Below are 14,047 nucleotides of genomic sequence, written 5' to 3'. Positions count from 1 at the left end.
AGTTGTACCCCCAAAACCTTAAAGAGGTCCATGTCCAAGAGGGGTCTTACCTGGTTTGTGCTTGATGTTGGACTTTGAACCACACTTTGAGGTGACTTTACTCAGGTCAACCTTCTTACTGAGAATCTGCACCTGTGAACACATCGCATCGGCATACGTAAAAGAGAGGATATGGGAGAGATTACAGCTCTATACTAACCGAGTCCTCTCCCACTCTATTGCCTTGCTTGTAAATCATGAAATCCACATGCAGTGTAGAAAATCAAAACAGGCTGCTTTAACATTCAGACACTTTGCAAGTCAAAGATACAAAAGAAAGAAAAGAAAATGTAAAAAGTCATTCATTTAGCTGAAATAAACAGGGATTGTTAGTGTTAGGCATTGTTATTTAAGCATTAGTCACTGGTAATCAGATAACTAAAGGGAAAGCTACAGATCAGCTTAAGGACGGGAATAATTGTATGATAAGAAATATTTGAGAGGAATAAGAGACGTAATTTGTCATTAAACAGTGTTAAGAACTGTGGAGGTAGCGGAATTATAAACTGAAACGTCTGCTTTTACTGAGAACTGGCTCAAAAAACCCTTGCCATATTCCACACCCGTCGCAAACAGCATAAAACAGAGGAGCACTTTGCACTGCTATATCCTTGGAGCTGTCAGACTGATCCGACTGTATTTTAAAAGAGGAGCACCGTGACGAAAATTGCACTGGCTCTGCTGATAACGGTTTGATCGCATGCAGTGGCAGTACTTACGTTCCCTCCACCAGGAACATGCTTGATATTGTCCTTGGAACCCAAGCGGGACGTAACATGGCTGTAGTCCACCTTTTTGGAGACTATCTGAACCTATAACACAGCATGGCAGGCAGAGAGCAGAAGGACACCAGGGATCACCAGGTTAAGAGGACGACAGGACAAAGTGGGGAAAGTTGAAGCATCTATAAGCTTAAACAGGTACTACACTATTTACAGTGAGGGTGAGGCTATTCATCTGGCAGCAGCTACAGTTGCTAGAGCACAGATGCCATGCTGTGTATAATAAAAGTATTCCCAGTCAGGAACTACAAAATGACTTCTGTAGAAAAGCCACTTTCCCAGAGTAATTATAAATTGCTGTGGTATTAGTATCATGAAGAAATGAGACTCAGTGCTTGAGTATGTCCGCATCATTTAATTAGAATGAATAAGGAGAAGATAGAAAGTCAATATACATAGTTAAGCCAAAAGATTATGACCACTTTTAAAGTGAGTGAAAACACTGATTATCTTGTTACAATGGCGCATGTAATGGTCTCAGATTTATAGACAATACAAAAGTCAGCCAAAACATTAAAACAACAGCGTAAAGAGAAGGGGAGGGCAAGAAGCAAAGTAGCAAAGCGACTTTGACAAGGGCCAAAATGTGATGGCTAGATGATTGGGTCTCTCTAAAGGCATGTCCTGTGGAGTGTTGCCGGTATACAGTGGTCAGTCCCTTATAAATCGACAAGCGGTGAACCAGCAACAGGGTCATTGGCATGTCTGAGCTGAGCATGTCTCATGGCTTGTCTGAGCTGATCCACAGAAGAACTACTGCTAATGCTGGCTATTATTCTAACTACTGTTAATGCTGGCTATTTTCTTGCGGAGTTCATGTCTTGACGGGTAAGCGCTGTTTTGACTGTACAAGGGGAACCTACACAACATTAGGCAGGTGGTTTTAATGTTATGGCTGATCAGTGTATGTTCTATGTTTAATGGACTGTCAGTGCCCATTATTAGCATGTTGGATGCTAAAAGTATGGGCTGAACTGAAGTCCTGAACGACAATGGCCAAGTCTTTAAGGCCAGATGACTGGGTTGGAGCAAGGCCTATGGGGTACTCCTGGTCAGCAGTGGTGAGTACCTACTAACAGTGGTCTGAGGAGGGGCAAACTGAATGTTGGACGCCCAAAGGCCACTGATGCTACTTTACATCACACAGTGCATCACACCCTGCTGTATGGTATTGTGGACTAGACAGAATGCCCATGCTAACCCCAGTCCTTTGAAAGCACCTCAAATGAACATGCCCTGGTGTCAGATACGACAGGGCACCATGTTTTGATAGCACGCAGAGGAATAACAGCATTTTAGGCCAAAGTGGTCAAAATGATTCAGCTCATCGGAGTAGGTTACCTGACACCAAATTTAATTTGGTCACGCTGTGGACAAGAGTGTACGTTATCTCAAGACAGTTGGACTCATTTATGTTAAATGGCATGCAGAATTAATATGTACACAGAAATACTATTACATTTACTACAAGAGTTAATGTAGTTTAAAACTCTCTTTCTCTCCACCCTAGTAACTAGGAACTTGAGCCTGATACATTAGGGATGTCAAACAACAAATATATCATTCTATCAAGTGTAAATCTATACCGTACAGACTTATATAAGGCACGTATTGGTTTATTTGTTGTTTTGTTTCATTTTTTTAAAGTGACCTAATGAACAAGATGTGCACACACTCATTTAGTACCACTATAAGCAGCTCAGCAGAGCATTTGACAAGGCCATTTATCTTAAGACATGATGTAGGTGGGAATTTGCCAGCTGGAGATATGATGTGTGCAGATAAATTCTAAAAACCTGTATCAAAAGCTGTAACAGAGCAATCCTACAGAGAGTCGCCCCAATTTCTGTTCATCTAATTGTGCTACAAGACCACTGCAATACATTATGGAGGCTGAGGAGGTTCAAGGATCCCCATGGTTAGCTTTCTGACCATTCAGCAATCAATATTTCACTGCAGTTATAGAATTTGTATTCATTTCTTTATTTTACAAATAATTTAAATATAGCAATGTGTTTGCTATTTTGTGTTTGTAGGCTAACTCAAGGCTTAAGTTACAACAAGACAAGATGTTTCGGTATAATGGATTCTTTGAGTTTAAAAAATAAAAAAGCTTTTTAAAGAACCACCCACAAGTTTTTTTTAGGGAAATTAAAGTGGTTATTATATGACACTGTGCAAAAAATAAAAAGATTAAGCAGAGTACTTAAGCTAGATTCTGCAGTGTCTCACATGTATAGAGACTAAACTGAACCACTGCACTGATGTTTATGGGGCTTGGAATAGTCTTACAACAAGTACAACAAGTCTTAGAATTTTCACTACTAATGAGATCAAAATGATGAATCACTGTATATGAAATTTTTTATAGGTTGTGGGTTATATTCATAGGTTGTGGGTTAATGAGAGGGGGTTAATGACAGGGGAAACAGCACTGGATCTAGGTTTAGTAATGCAGAAGGTAATTGGGTATGTGCTAATTTCTGTACTATCCTCCACATGAGAAGATTTAAGTCAGCAGATTTAGTGTTTTATACTGTAATATTATCTCATCCTGGGCTGGCTTGCTCCTCCTTCTAATGGATCAGTGAGATTTCCATAAAGATTCCCTGATAAAGTAATTTTGGAGCATTCCCACAGATCGATCATGAAATTTGAACAAAATTAAAACAACACCTGCCAGACTCATAGATAAGATACAGAGAGGTTTGTGTCAGTCAGCGGCGACATGTTTTTAAATCATTATTTAATTCTAATGTAAACAGAGAGATTTCCAAAGACCCTCTTTGCGTGGACATGTTTTTTGTACAGGGGAAGTAAAAATCATGCTGTCAGAAATATCCAGATATGAGTAGCCGAAGCCTTTGAGGCCTTCCAAGCTCCTCAGATTTGTGAGACTGCTGGTTGGGGCTGAAATCTACAATAACTGCCCATTTAGGTTTTGGATATTAAGGCTATGCTTCTGTGCATGCACATTCACACACTTGCACACACACACAAACACCATGACACCATGTTAGAAGCTCAGTCTACTGGAAGATGTTTTTCTTTCTGTGGTAAGTGATGTGATTAAATGTTAATTTCTGGGCAGTCATAAAGATTTGAACGAGATCTTAAAGACTGGGCCTCATTTGATCTCTTACAGTAAAAGGGAATTGGGACATTGAGACACAGTGCTGTCATTAATATAAGCTTAAGGATAAAGCTCAGCACCTTCATTCCAAAGATACGCTAAAGAATTTACGCTCATGACTGGCTTCCTAATGTGCTTCCTCTATTTAGAAAATGACAGGAATTCTGGGTCAGCTCAAAACCTATATATAGCAAATCTTCATAACAGGATTTTGTGTCGTTAGCGCAGAGGCAAATACAGATTTCTGAAGAGCAGCACATGCCAAACACCTGTTATACAGAGCTGTAACCAGTTAGATGGTTTGTTGACATGACAAAACGGGTTAGAGTTGCCTGTTAATGGTCCACATTTTACATGTTGAACAGAAAAAAAAAAGAAGAAAACTGAAAAACTATTTAGAGATGCAAGAACGGATGATTGGATTACTGGCCAAGATACTGTCTGCATCTCTACTGTGAATGCAAAGGCTCTGTTTATAACTAATTATAGACTTGAGAGTGACCAGATATATGTATTTATGGGTGATGGAAGATTGAGAATAGAGATCAAAGACTGTTGAGACTACTTTTTTTTCTGAGGAGGAGAGATAATGTGTGGAAAGAGAGAGGAGTAAGAAAAATGAATAAAAGGATAAGAAAAAATTGTGTTTATGGGGAAGAGTTGGAGTTGAAGAGTTGGAGAAAGATTGCAAAAGATAAAAAAATAGAGAGAGAGAGAGAAAAGCTGGGTTTCCATTCAAATGATTAACAAATTTTAATAACTTTTTTGAAACTTTTTTATTCAGCTACTGTCTCGCACTAATTCCTCACAATGGTGTTTATTAGCTGTCTTTAGAGCAGTTTTGAAGGCTCTGTTAGCTGTACACAGCTCTAGGTTAGAGACGCGAGGGTCAGTGGCCCATTTAATGAGGACAGAAATCTCTCTCCCACTTAACCTTTGCCCACCAAACCCCTGGGCAGGAACGTTACCACAGCAAATAGCTCTGACTGGCCATAATGCCAGACAAACTCTGCTACATCAGTCATTTGCAAAATCTGTTTTCATTACTTTTATAATATCATATAACTTCTTAACCTTGGCTAAGTGTGACGATTACTTCTGCCATATTTAGGAATTATTCATCATTTTAAATGCACAAAATTCACAATTCTGCCAAAAAAACAAACAAAAAAAGGCTAGACAGAAAACCCATTAGACAGAGAGAGAGAGAGAGAGAGAGAGAGAGAGAGAGAGAGAGAGAGAGAGAGAGAGAGAGAGAGAGAGAGAATGAGAGAGACTCAAAGACCTGAGGGTGATGAAGGTGTGGTGTGTGTAGGATGAAGATAACTCACTTTGCCCTGGCTGGTCTCTTTGGAGATGGAGCCCTGAGCCAGAGCATCCGTCCTGCTTTGAGAAACTGTGACCTGGGGAGACAACCCCCCTCGGGTAAGTCACTCACACCAAAATAATTAGCCCTTTTTCCTCCAACCAACATCAGACAGAAAACCTGCAGGACACAAAGTCTGCTCTCATGCTCTTCTCTGTCCTGAGTACTCCCTCACGCTTTCCTTTCTGTTCCATGCACCTTCCATCTCTATTCAACATGCTGTAGAGAACGACAACATGCTCCAGGTCAAGCTGATCTAGTTTCATATGGAATCATGCTCTCAAAGAGCAAAGTGCTGATTACCAGTGACAGAAGTTGTTCCTTTGATAAGCAGAAAAGGTAAGAGGTGAAGAGCATTGCGTAGTCTAAGGAGAGATCTCAGCCAGGAAAAAGATTAATGAGAGGAAAGAGAAAAACAAGAGAATGGCATGCCAGGTGGAGAAAAGGTGGTATTAGGGCACAGTCATGAGCAAATTTAGGTTATAGGTGAAGTGACTGAGGAAGGATGAGAAGAATCAGTCATAATTGGCATTAGAACAAGAAAGTAGGAGCAAGGTTAGAGCTTCAAATCATCAGGACAGGAGTAATAGAGGACAGTGTCAGGGCAAATAACCTTTGGGTCATGCAGCACTTAAAAATACTATCATGTTTTTGCTCAAAACAAACTTCTCAGGAGAGGAAACACAAAATACGGGTATGTAAAAACAGCTCATACTGTTGAATTCTTCCAAAACCAGGACAGAAAATGACTAGAAAAGATCATCCTCAGCTGTCTGTTTTGTATGTTTTATTTTTAACCTGTATGTACACCTTCCATTGCTACTCATCATCACTATCCTGACTAACCTACCCATCCCATTTTTTCTGCATTTTTTTCTGATTTGTCTTATCTGTTTTGGGGACATGAACTTTACACTTTAACTTTACTTAATCTCTTCTGCAGCTCAATTATTTGGAACAAAGTAATGCTCATACTCGTATGAACAGCATCTTTGGCATTAGCCAGCCAACTAGTTAGTGAATGATCACGTAAATTGATCTGTGCCAGGGAAAGGCTTCTTTTGCTTGTACTGAGCATGGCTTCACTCATGAATTCTCTATTTCAGCTTGAAATGACAATGAGATCATTACCTTGGGGAACGGTTTGAAAATGAAAATAAATAACATGACTTTCCTCCCCAATTTTAGATAGCCACTTGGAGAGAGAAAAGCCAATTGTGCTTTCTCAGGCTCCAGTTGCTGATGGCAGGCAGCATGTCTCAAAATATTTGATCGAACTGGCTATTTTTTCTTCTTTTAGACCACAATTCCATAATATACCCTAATGTTACCCTATGAGTGGCAAACACAGCTACTATATATTATTGTTTCATACATTACAAAAGGTAATTTACACTCACTATGTAAAAAAAAAAAAAACTAAGAAAATGGTTTGTTTAAAGCATAAAGGGTATTGTCACCCCACTGCTAAACATACTATCAAAAATGTCACTGTGAAATAGCAACACTAGAGCCTCTTTAAGAGCTCATCTTCAAATAATGTTTAGCTGTAGTGAACTACACTTTACTGATCAGCCTGACAATAATTCCTGATGATCTTGATCTATGTGGCTCATCTGACGTTTTGACATCTAAACATCTAAAGCCCATCACTGATGCTCTCATTTAATGTCTCCTCAACATAATCATGACCAGATAGGATGAACAATGTGTAGTTTCTGTTTGGTTAAAGGGCTACAACTTACCAGCACAGGACCGAGACAAATGCTAATTCCTGCATGACACTGTCTTAAAATTCAAACACAGACCTTTCAGTTGGATTTTCCTACCTTGCCTCCTCCAGGCTGGTATTTGATGTTGTCTATGGACCCGATCTTGGAGCGTATGTTTTTCATATCGGGTGCAGGGGCTGTTCCAGGGCGGGTGGCTGTCCGGGTTGTGGTACTGGTTGTAGTGGTACTGGAGCTAGCTCGGGGGGCGCGGGGCACAGGGGGCTTTCTCTCTGGCACCGTGGTGGCTGTGGTGCTTGTAGAAGTGGCAGACTTAGTGGTACGAGTGCGTGTAGCGGTACTGCTACTAGCAGTGGTAGAGGGTCTGGGAGTAGTTTTGGGTCTGGTGGAATCTGTAGGGGGGAAATTATGAGCAGAAAACACTACACTTCAGTAGATATGACACTTCAGTAGATATCAGCAATTTCCCAGGCAGACGTCTTGCTGTATCTGTATTGTTAAAATGTTTTTTTTTTTTTTTTAAGACACTATAACGGCAAAGGACTGAAGTACCTGCAGTCTTCAGAGTGCTCGGTTTCTTTTCCTCCGCTGGTTTGTCAGTTTTTGTAGCTGGATGAATAAAAACAAAAATGAATGAGCTCACTTGGTTACTTACAAATTGCGTAAAGACAGTTCACTTTTCAAAACAGAGGTGCAAAAAAGGATTCTTTGCCATAGAGGAACCACTTTTGGTTCACCAAATAACTAACAGTAAGGACCTCTATTAAAGCTCCTTAGGGAAAAGTTCTTCTCGTGCATGGCTACAAATTGTCTTCCCTTCAGACATTCTACCCACAGAGGTATGGACCATTTTACTGTTGCTGTCAGGCAAAAACTTCTTAATTCTATTTTTGCAAAGTGAATCTGGTTGTTTGGGTGAATCTGGGTGATGAACATTATAAATTATACAGGAATTAGATTTTTTACATTGACTTTCAGCAAGGTTTTACCTCCTTCTGTGAAGTTACCATTTTGGAAAGACAGCATGTTTTTGCATGGCAGCAACAATATACTATACATTAAAGGGGACATATTATGAAAAACTCATTTTCTCTAAAGCTCCTACCAACCCAACAACTATAAAATAAGACAACCCAGTGTGAGATGCTAAAAACAGGACATTTCCATTTCACAGGTCGTCTCATTAGAATTATACCACCTCCAATCTGAGTATCTCCACTCACTACTTTGTGAAAGCAGAGTAGAGAGTGTGTTTGTGGCACAAGAAAACGAGAGCGAGAAAAAACAGAAGATGTGAATTCAAGGTGAAGTAAATGTTGGCCAGCTAGAGAAAATGGACAAATGAGAACAAACTTAGAAGCAAAGTCTAGTTAAAAAAAAAATAAATAAATAAAAAGCAAAGTAGTAGAGTGATATACTGACAAGGGTGGGGTTGGGAGGGTGAGGCGAGCAGTGGCTCATTATCATTTAAAGGAACAGGCACTTAAACTGGCCATTATGAACAAGGTTATTTAGACAAGGTGAAAAGAGTGCTGTTGGTGATTGATTCTTTGGTCAAAGCATGTCACAGACATTTCATTAAGACCTTTAGGAAACTTGTGGAAAAGGGGGTATAATATGGTACCTTTAAGCTGGCCACAACCATCTGGATTTTGTCAGTTTTGTCAGCATACACACTTCACGGCAAGTTCACAGCATCATACATTACATACATAGATCTTCAAAACATTTAAAAACTGGTAAGTAAGATGGCTGTGGTTGGTTATTTTTCATGGCAAATGGTACTTTCTTGTGTTTATGTAATATGTGTTTTTTTGGACGCATTACACAGAAAACCCTCAAGTATGTTTTTCAAAGCTAGACCCCAAGTGCCCCTTTCTTACCCCCCCCCTTTTTTTAAACAGAGAAAGGAAGTGCATGTGCAGTCTTACCCAGAGAGCGTCGTGCAGTGGTGGTACTTGCTGTGGGGCGGGAGGTAAGTGATGTGGTGGGTTTGCTTGCTGCTGTGGTAGATGTACCATTTTTGGGGGCAGTAGACCGGGCTGGGGCAGCTGTAGCCTTTGGCACTGGTGGGCGTCTCTCTGCGGTCGCCTTGACAAAAAAAAAACAACACTGCAATTAAGTGAGAGCATGAGATGCAACATGGGAGATGAGGAGGCCCATTTAATAAATTAGCTGGCTGGCTGATGAATGCAGGCGCTGACATTCCTCAAGCCGTTTATCAGCAATTATTCAGCCTTGTTCCTAAGACCAAGAGGATGTAGTCACATGTTACCAATGAGTCGCTGACCTTTATAAAACATACTTTCACATCAAATTCACACTTTATCAAGTGCTCAAAAGAACCACATTTAGTGAATAGATTCTTCTGGATAATTTAGTTTGGTAAATACATTTTTATGAATGACTAATTATGTTAAGCTCAGTAAATCAACATTTTTACTTTCCCAGCTATTTCCATTATCTTTGTTAGCTGGAGAGTGGGATGAGATGATCACACAGAGGATGCTGGCTAGACTAAGAAGAGGTCATCATATTGCCTCTGGTGATGCTAACCTTATATGTTCATCTTGATATAGAAATTCCATCTAGTGAATGCTCTGTTTTGCCCTAAGGCCTAAACACTATCAGTCAACATAACTGCCAGGAAGAGGCTGTAGGATGGTCAGTGAGGCACAATATAACATTCAGATACCTAACATACGTTATATGTGAGGTTATCCAGTCACTGGATGAAACGTCCAGTCACTGGATGAAATGTCCCTGAACCCCCACACAGTTAGTTCCCCATAGTAAAGGTTAGCTAAATACTGTCTTTCAAAAAACACACATATGACATTTATGTAGTGTACTAAGAGCCATCTGGTCTGATTTTTCTCAGCTAAGTGAAAGAAAAACAAAATCTTGGATCCGTGTTCACAAAATGACTGCGGTAATGTTAGTAATTCGGCCATCTACTAACAATTTTGACAATTAAGTCATTTTAGAGCCAAACAATTAAAAAAAGCTCTACTTGCACGGTAACAGTAACATACTATGCAGAATGCTGGTGAAATGTCTTCATTTCCAAGATACCAAGAAAATATAAAAAATGGGCATCTTTAAGAGGAAAAAAAATATTTAGACCAAAAGTGTAATTTTTGAGGAATCTTTAATACTGCTTCTAGACAGTACTTTTACAAACAAGAGTTCAACTTTTATTGTAATTTGCACAGCAATAAGAAAGTTTCACTGTCCAAAAAATTCTCACTTTGCTAATCCTTTACTTACCCACAAGCTATGAAGACATGAGTAAAGCTATACATAATATATAATCATTCAGCAGTGCCCACTTCAGAAACCTTAGGCTATATCATTATACAGCAGTGAATACTACAGAAACCTTCACTTCCTAAGTAAAGTGATTTACCTGATTAGCAGATCATTATCCGACTGGTGACCTGTATAGTCCTGTTAAACAAAATCTTTCACAGAATTCGTAGAAGCGGTTTAACCCCTTAAACAGCCTACAGCCCACAGACAGGCCGAAAGTGTTGTTACAAACTTCTATTACCAAAGAGTAGCCCCACCAGTTTGTACAGACATCCCTGTAGTTACTGAATAACACATCTTAGAGTGTTATAAGGCTTTCTGCATAACTATAAATATTGCTAACAAACTAGAAGTCAACAGTCAAATAACTCCATAAATACCTTCTCACATACTGCTCTCAAAACACATGCAGCTCTTTGCTAAGAAGTTGGGGATGTGGTTTTAGGACAGAGTATGACTGTGAACTATAAAAAAACAAACAGAACTTCACAGTATAGCTGATATGTTACAGTTTACAGTAAATTATACTGTGCTGTAAACCACATAGACACGTCTTACTGAAGACGTGGATTTGGCCTGAGCAGGTAGCGAGAAGTATGTGGACATAATTACAGAAAATGTTTGGGTGACCATTTATTTCTAGTGTTTGTTAGCTACATTAGCGTCATAGATCCAGTTCAGAATCGAGCATAGCTTGGCCAATCAACAACACTTGGGGTACACCTCCAGTTTACTGTATATTACTGTAAATACAGTGTAACTGTAAAAAAGTAGAACCACAATATGATTCAGCAGCTTCAGCAGATGCAGGCAATGATGTAAATGGACCACAAAGAGGGCATGTTTGCAAGCAGGAGTGGAATGAGGGCATCTTTAAGGGATGACAGAGGAACTCACCTTAGGCTTGACCTCGTTGGATGCTGTGGTTGTGGTGGAGGGACGGCTGGCAGCCGAAGCGGGCCGCTTGGTGCCAGCCGTGGTTGTGGGTGCCTTGGACAAGGGTGCTTTTTTGCCAAGGGTGGCGGAGGTGGTGGTTGTGGAGGTAGGGGTTGGGGTCAGGGTCGGACGCTTAGGAGCAGCCACGGCATTGGATACGGGGCTTGGCCGGGGCTTTGCCAAGCTCGGTTTGGTTGCCCCGGCAACAGGCTGCATGGATGGACAGCAAACCCAACAAATGGAGAGCAAACGAGTAACAAAAGAATAAAAGGACAAATGATAACAGCGGCAGGATACAGGCAGCGGAAGCACATGCAAAATGTTTTTCCTCATTAGATTCAGACTGATTGGCTGATTTGTACTGCAGTTGTCAAATCCTGACACTAAGCCAGCAGGACTTGCCTCTGATAACGCTGGTCGTGTTGGTGTCTTTATACTTCATGTTATTTATTTGTATATTGTATAATAAAAATCGCATTAGCATTAGAGCCAGCAATAGCAGCATGACCAATGGAGAATGGCATGATGGGAAAACAACCTAGCTTACCTTGGTTTTCTTGTCTGGACTGGGCAAGTCTTTTCCAGGGGCACTGTTGCTTGCCACAGGCTTCGATGCTGTTTTTTTAGCCTTCTCAGTTTTGTCCTCCTTCTCCACTTTGGCAGTCGTGTCTTTTTTCTCCTGTTTTCCAGCTTTCTCAATTTTCTCCGTTTTCTCATGCTGGTCCAGTTTCTCCGACTGGTTGGTCTTTTCCTCAACATTTACTTTTTGTGCTTCATCTTTGCTCACCTCAACTTTCTCAGTTTCTGTCTTCTGTTCAACTTTCTCTTTCTCATCTTTGTCTTTCTTGCTTTCTTGCTTCTGATTGAGGCTGTCTTTCTCCGCTTCGTCTTTTACTGATTTCTCATCTGCCTTTTGTTCCAGCTTGTCTTTCTCACCTTTCTCCTTTTCAATTTTCTCGTCTAGCTTCTGATCCAGCTTGTCTTTCTCAGCTTTGTCCATCTCCGGTTTCTCACCAAGCTTCTGATCCGGCTTTTCTTTTTCTTCTTTGTCTTTTTCTGGTTTGGGTTCTAACTTCTCCTTATCGACTTTCTCAGTTTCTGCCTTTAACTCTACCTTTTCTGTCTTGACCGTCTTCTCCTCCTTGTCCATCTTTGGAGGAAGCTGATCCGCTTTATCCCCAGCAGCCTTTACTTCCGGGATCTTCTCAACTTTTTCTGGTGTTTCAGCCTTTTCAATCTTGTCTGTTTTTTCAGGTTTGTCCGTCTTTTCGGTTTTGTCAAGCTGCTCAGCTTTGTCTGGTTTATCTGCCTTTTCAGGTACACCTGTCTTTTCCACTTTGTCAAACCCATCAAGCTTGGCGCCAATGTCCATGTTGTCCTTTTTGTCAACTATGTCAACCTTGTCAGTCTTCTCCACCTGTTCCATCTTCTCCACTTTATCTTTCTTGTCAAACACATCAGACTTCTGGACACTCTCTATTTTTTCCACCTCTGGCTTATTCTTCTCTGTTTTGACTGTTTAGAAGAGAGAAGTGAAACTAATTAAAATAACCCTTTTCAAGGTCACAGAGTAAGCAAAACACTAAACCCAGCTGGGCCTTTAATATCCATTTCCTTTTTTTTGGATGAAAAAATGCAAGAAGGGGACACTTCATATCAAAAGTTAGTTTCTACATTGCCTACATTCCTCCGTTCTCATAATGTAAAATACAAGAAAGTCAGTGTCTTATGTGTGGATATTGGCGGATTAGGTGATATTTACTCTTAAAATGTGACGTTAATGTCAAGGTTTGAGCCCTTTCCATTCAGCCAAACAGTACAATTAGGTGTGTAATTTCTTTTTTTTGCTAGCAGGCTGGGTCCTTCCTTCATTGTTCTCCACTTCAGTTACAATCATTATTATACAAAAGCCCAGTTTTGCATAAACCATGCTGAGTATTTAACCGAGACAATACGCAGCAGAGAGGGACCGGCACGTGTTTTGTTCGTATCAGTAATAAGAGTCTGAATCAAATGCTGCTACTGAAGACAAAGAAGGTAGAAGAACAGACTGATGAACAGCAGATGTTTACATATTTACAAGCATCACAGATAATGTGGCAAAATCTGGGTTGATTTACGCTGAACATAAAATGATTTGAGCTGTTCTTATTCTCTAAGTCCTGCTGCAGCTGCCGCTACTGCTGCTGAGGGGTGTAAACAACTATGACTCTGCATTTTACAAATCAGTGTTTAGAAAAACGATTCATCACCCACCTGTCTTTCAATTAACAGTAAGTTTCAGCTGTTTGACAACAATTACAATGAAAAGAAGAACAGTTTGTTTAAACCATGGCAGCGTCTGCAGTTATTTGCACTAGTTGATGCACAAGTTACATTTCTCCATAATGCAAATCCCAGAACACATAGGCCGAATTTCTACATTCCATACATGTTTATGTACGCTTATCTGCAGATATGACCATGATAAATATTGAATATCGCCACTGGCCCAGGATTCCCACATGGGTGCATCCCTAACTTTTACTACTGCACAAAATTCGGTTAATGCAGTTTCTTCAACCAACTGTCATTTCCTTAAACGGTCAATTAAAAGCAAATCTACTAAACACTGTGGTGTATCCATATGCCTGGAACAGCGAGGACACCACCAGCACAACACCTGATTAAAGCATTCATGTCTATAATGTGTTAATGTCACCATAAAGGTAAAGGTCACCACCCTGGTAGCAATGTCGGACGAGGCTGG

The 14,047-nt window shown here is 40.3% G+C and overlaps 1 protein-coding gene across 11 annotated transcripts in view; it reads right to left on the bottom strand.

The window, feature by feature from the left end:
- Positions 1-14,047, bottom strand: part of LOC140556268 (uncharacterized) — a 99,572-nt gene that overhangs the window by 8,393 nt on the left and 77,132 nt on the right. For 7 of the 11 annotated variants that reach the window (XM_072679967.1, XM_072679966.1, XM_072679968.1 and 4 more), the window contains 8 exons: positions 11,846-12,813; positions 11,260-11,508; positions 8,982-9,141; positions 7,603-7,659; positions 7,150-7,442; positions 5,286-5,357; positions 759-851; positions 51-132 (listed from right to left, as the gene is read on the bottom strand). In XM_072679967.1, the coding sequence (XP_072536068.1) occupies positions 51-132; positions 759-851; positions 5,286-5,357; positions 7,150-7,442; positions 7,603-7,659; positions 8,982-9,141; positions 11,260-11,508; positions 11,846-12,813 (1,974 nt within the window). The remainder of the gene's footprint in view (positions 1-50; positions 133-758; positions 852-5,285; positions 5,358-7,149; positions 7,443-7,602; positions 7,660-8,981; positions 9,142-11,259; positions 11,509-11,845; positions 12,814-14,047) is intronic. The other 4 variants (XM_072679973.1, XM_072679972.1, XM_072679975.1 and 1 more) reach the window with 4 other exon arrangements.

This window comes from Salminus brasiliensis, chromosome 5 (genome assembly GCF_030463535.1).
Source record: "Salminus brasiliensis chromosome 5, fSalBra1.hap2, whole genome shotgun sequence".
NCBI classification, from domain to species: Eukaryota; Metazoa; Chordata; class Actinopteri; order Characiformes; family Bryconidae; genus Salminus; species Salminus brasiliensis.
This window is presented reverse-complemented; position numbering and strand designations above follow the sequence as displayed.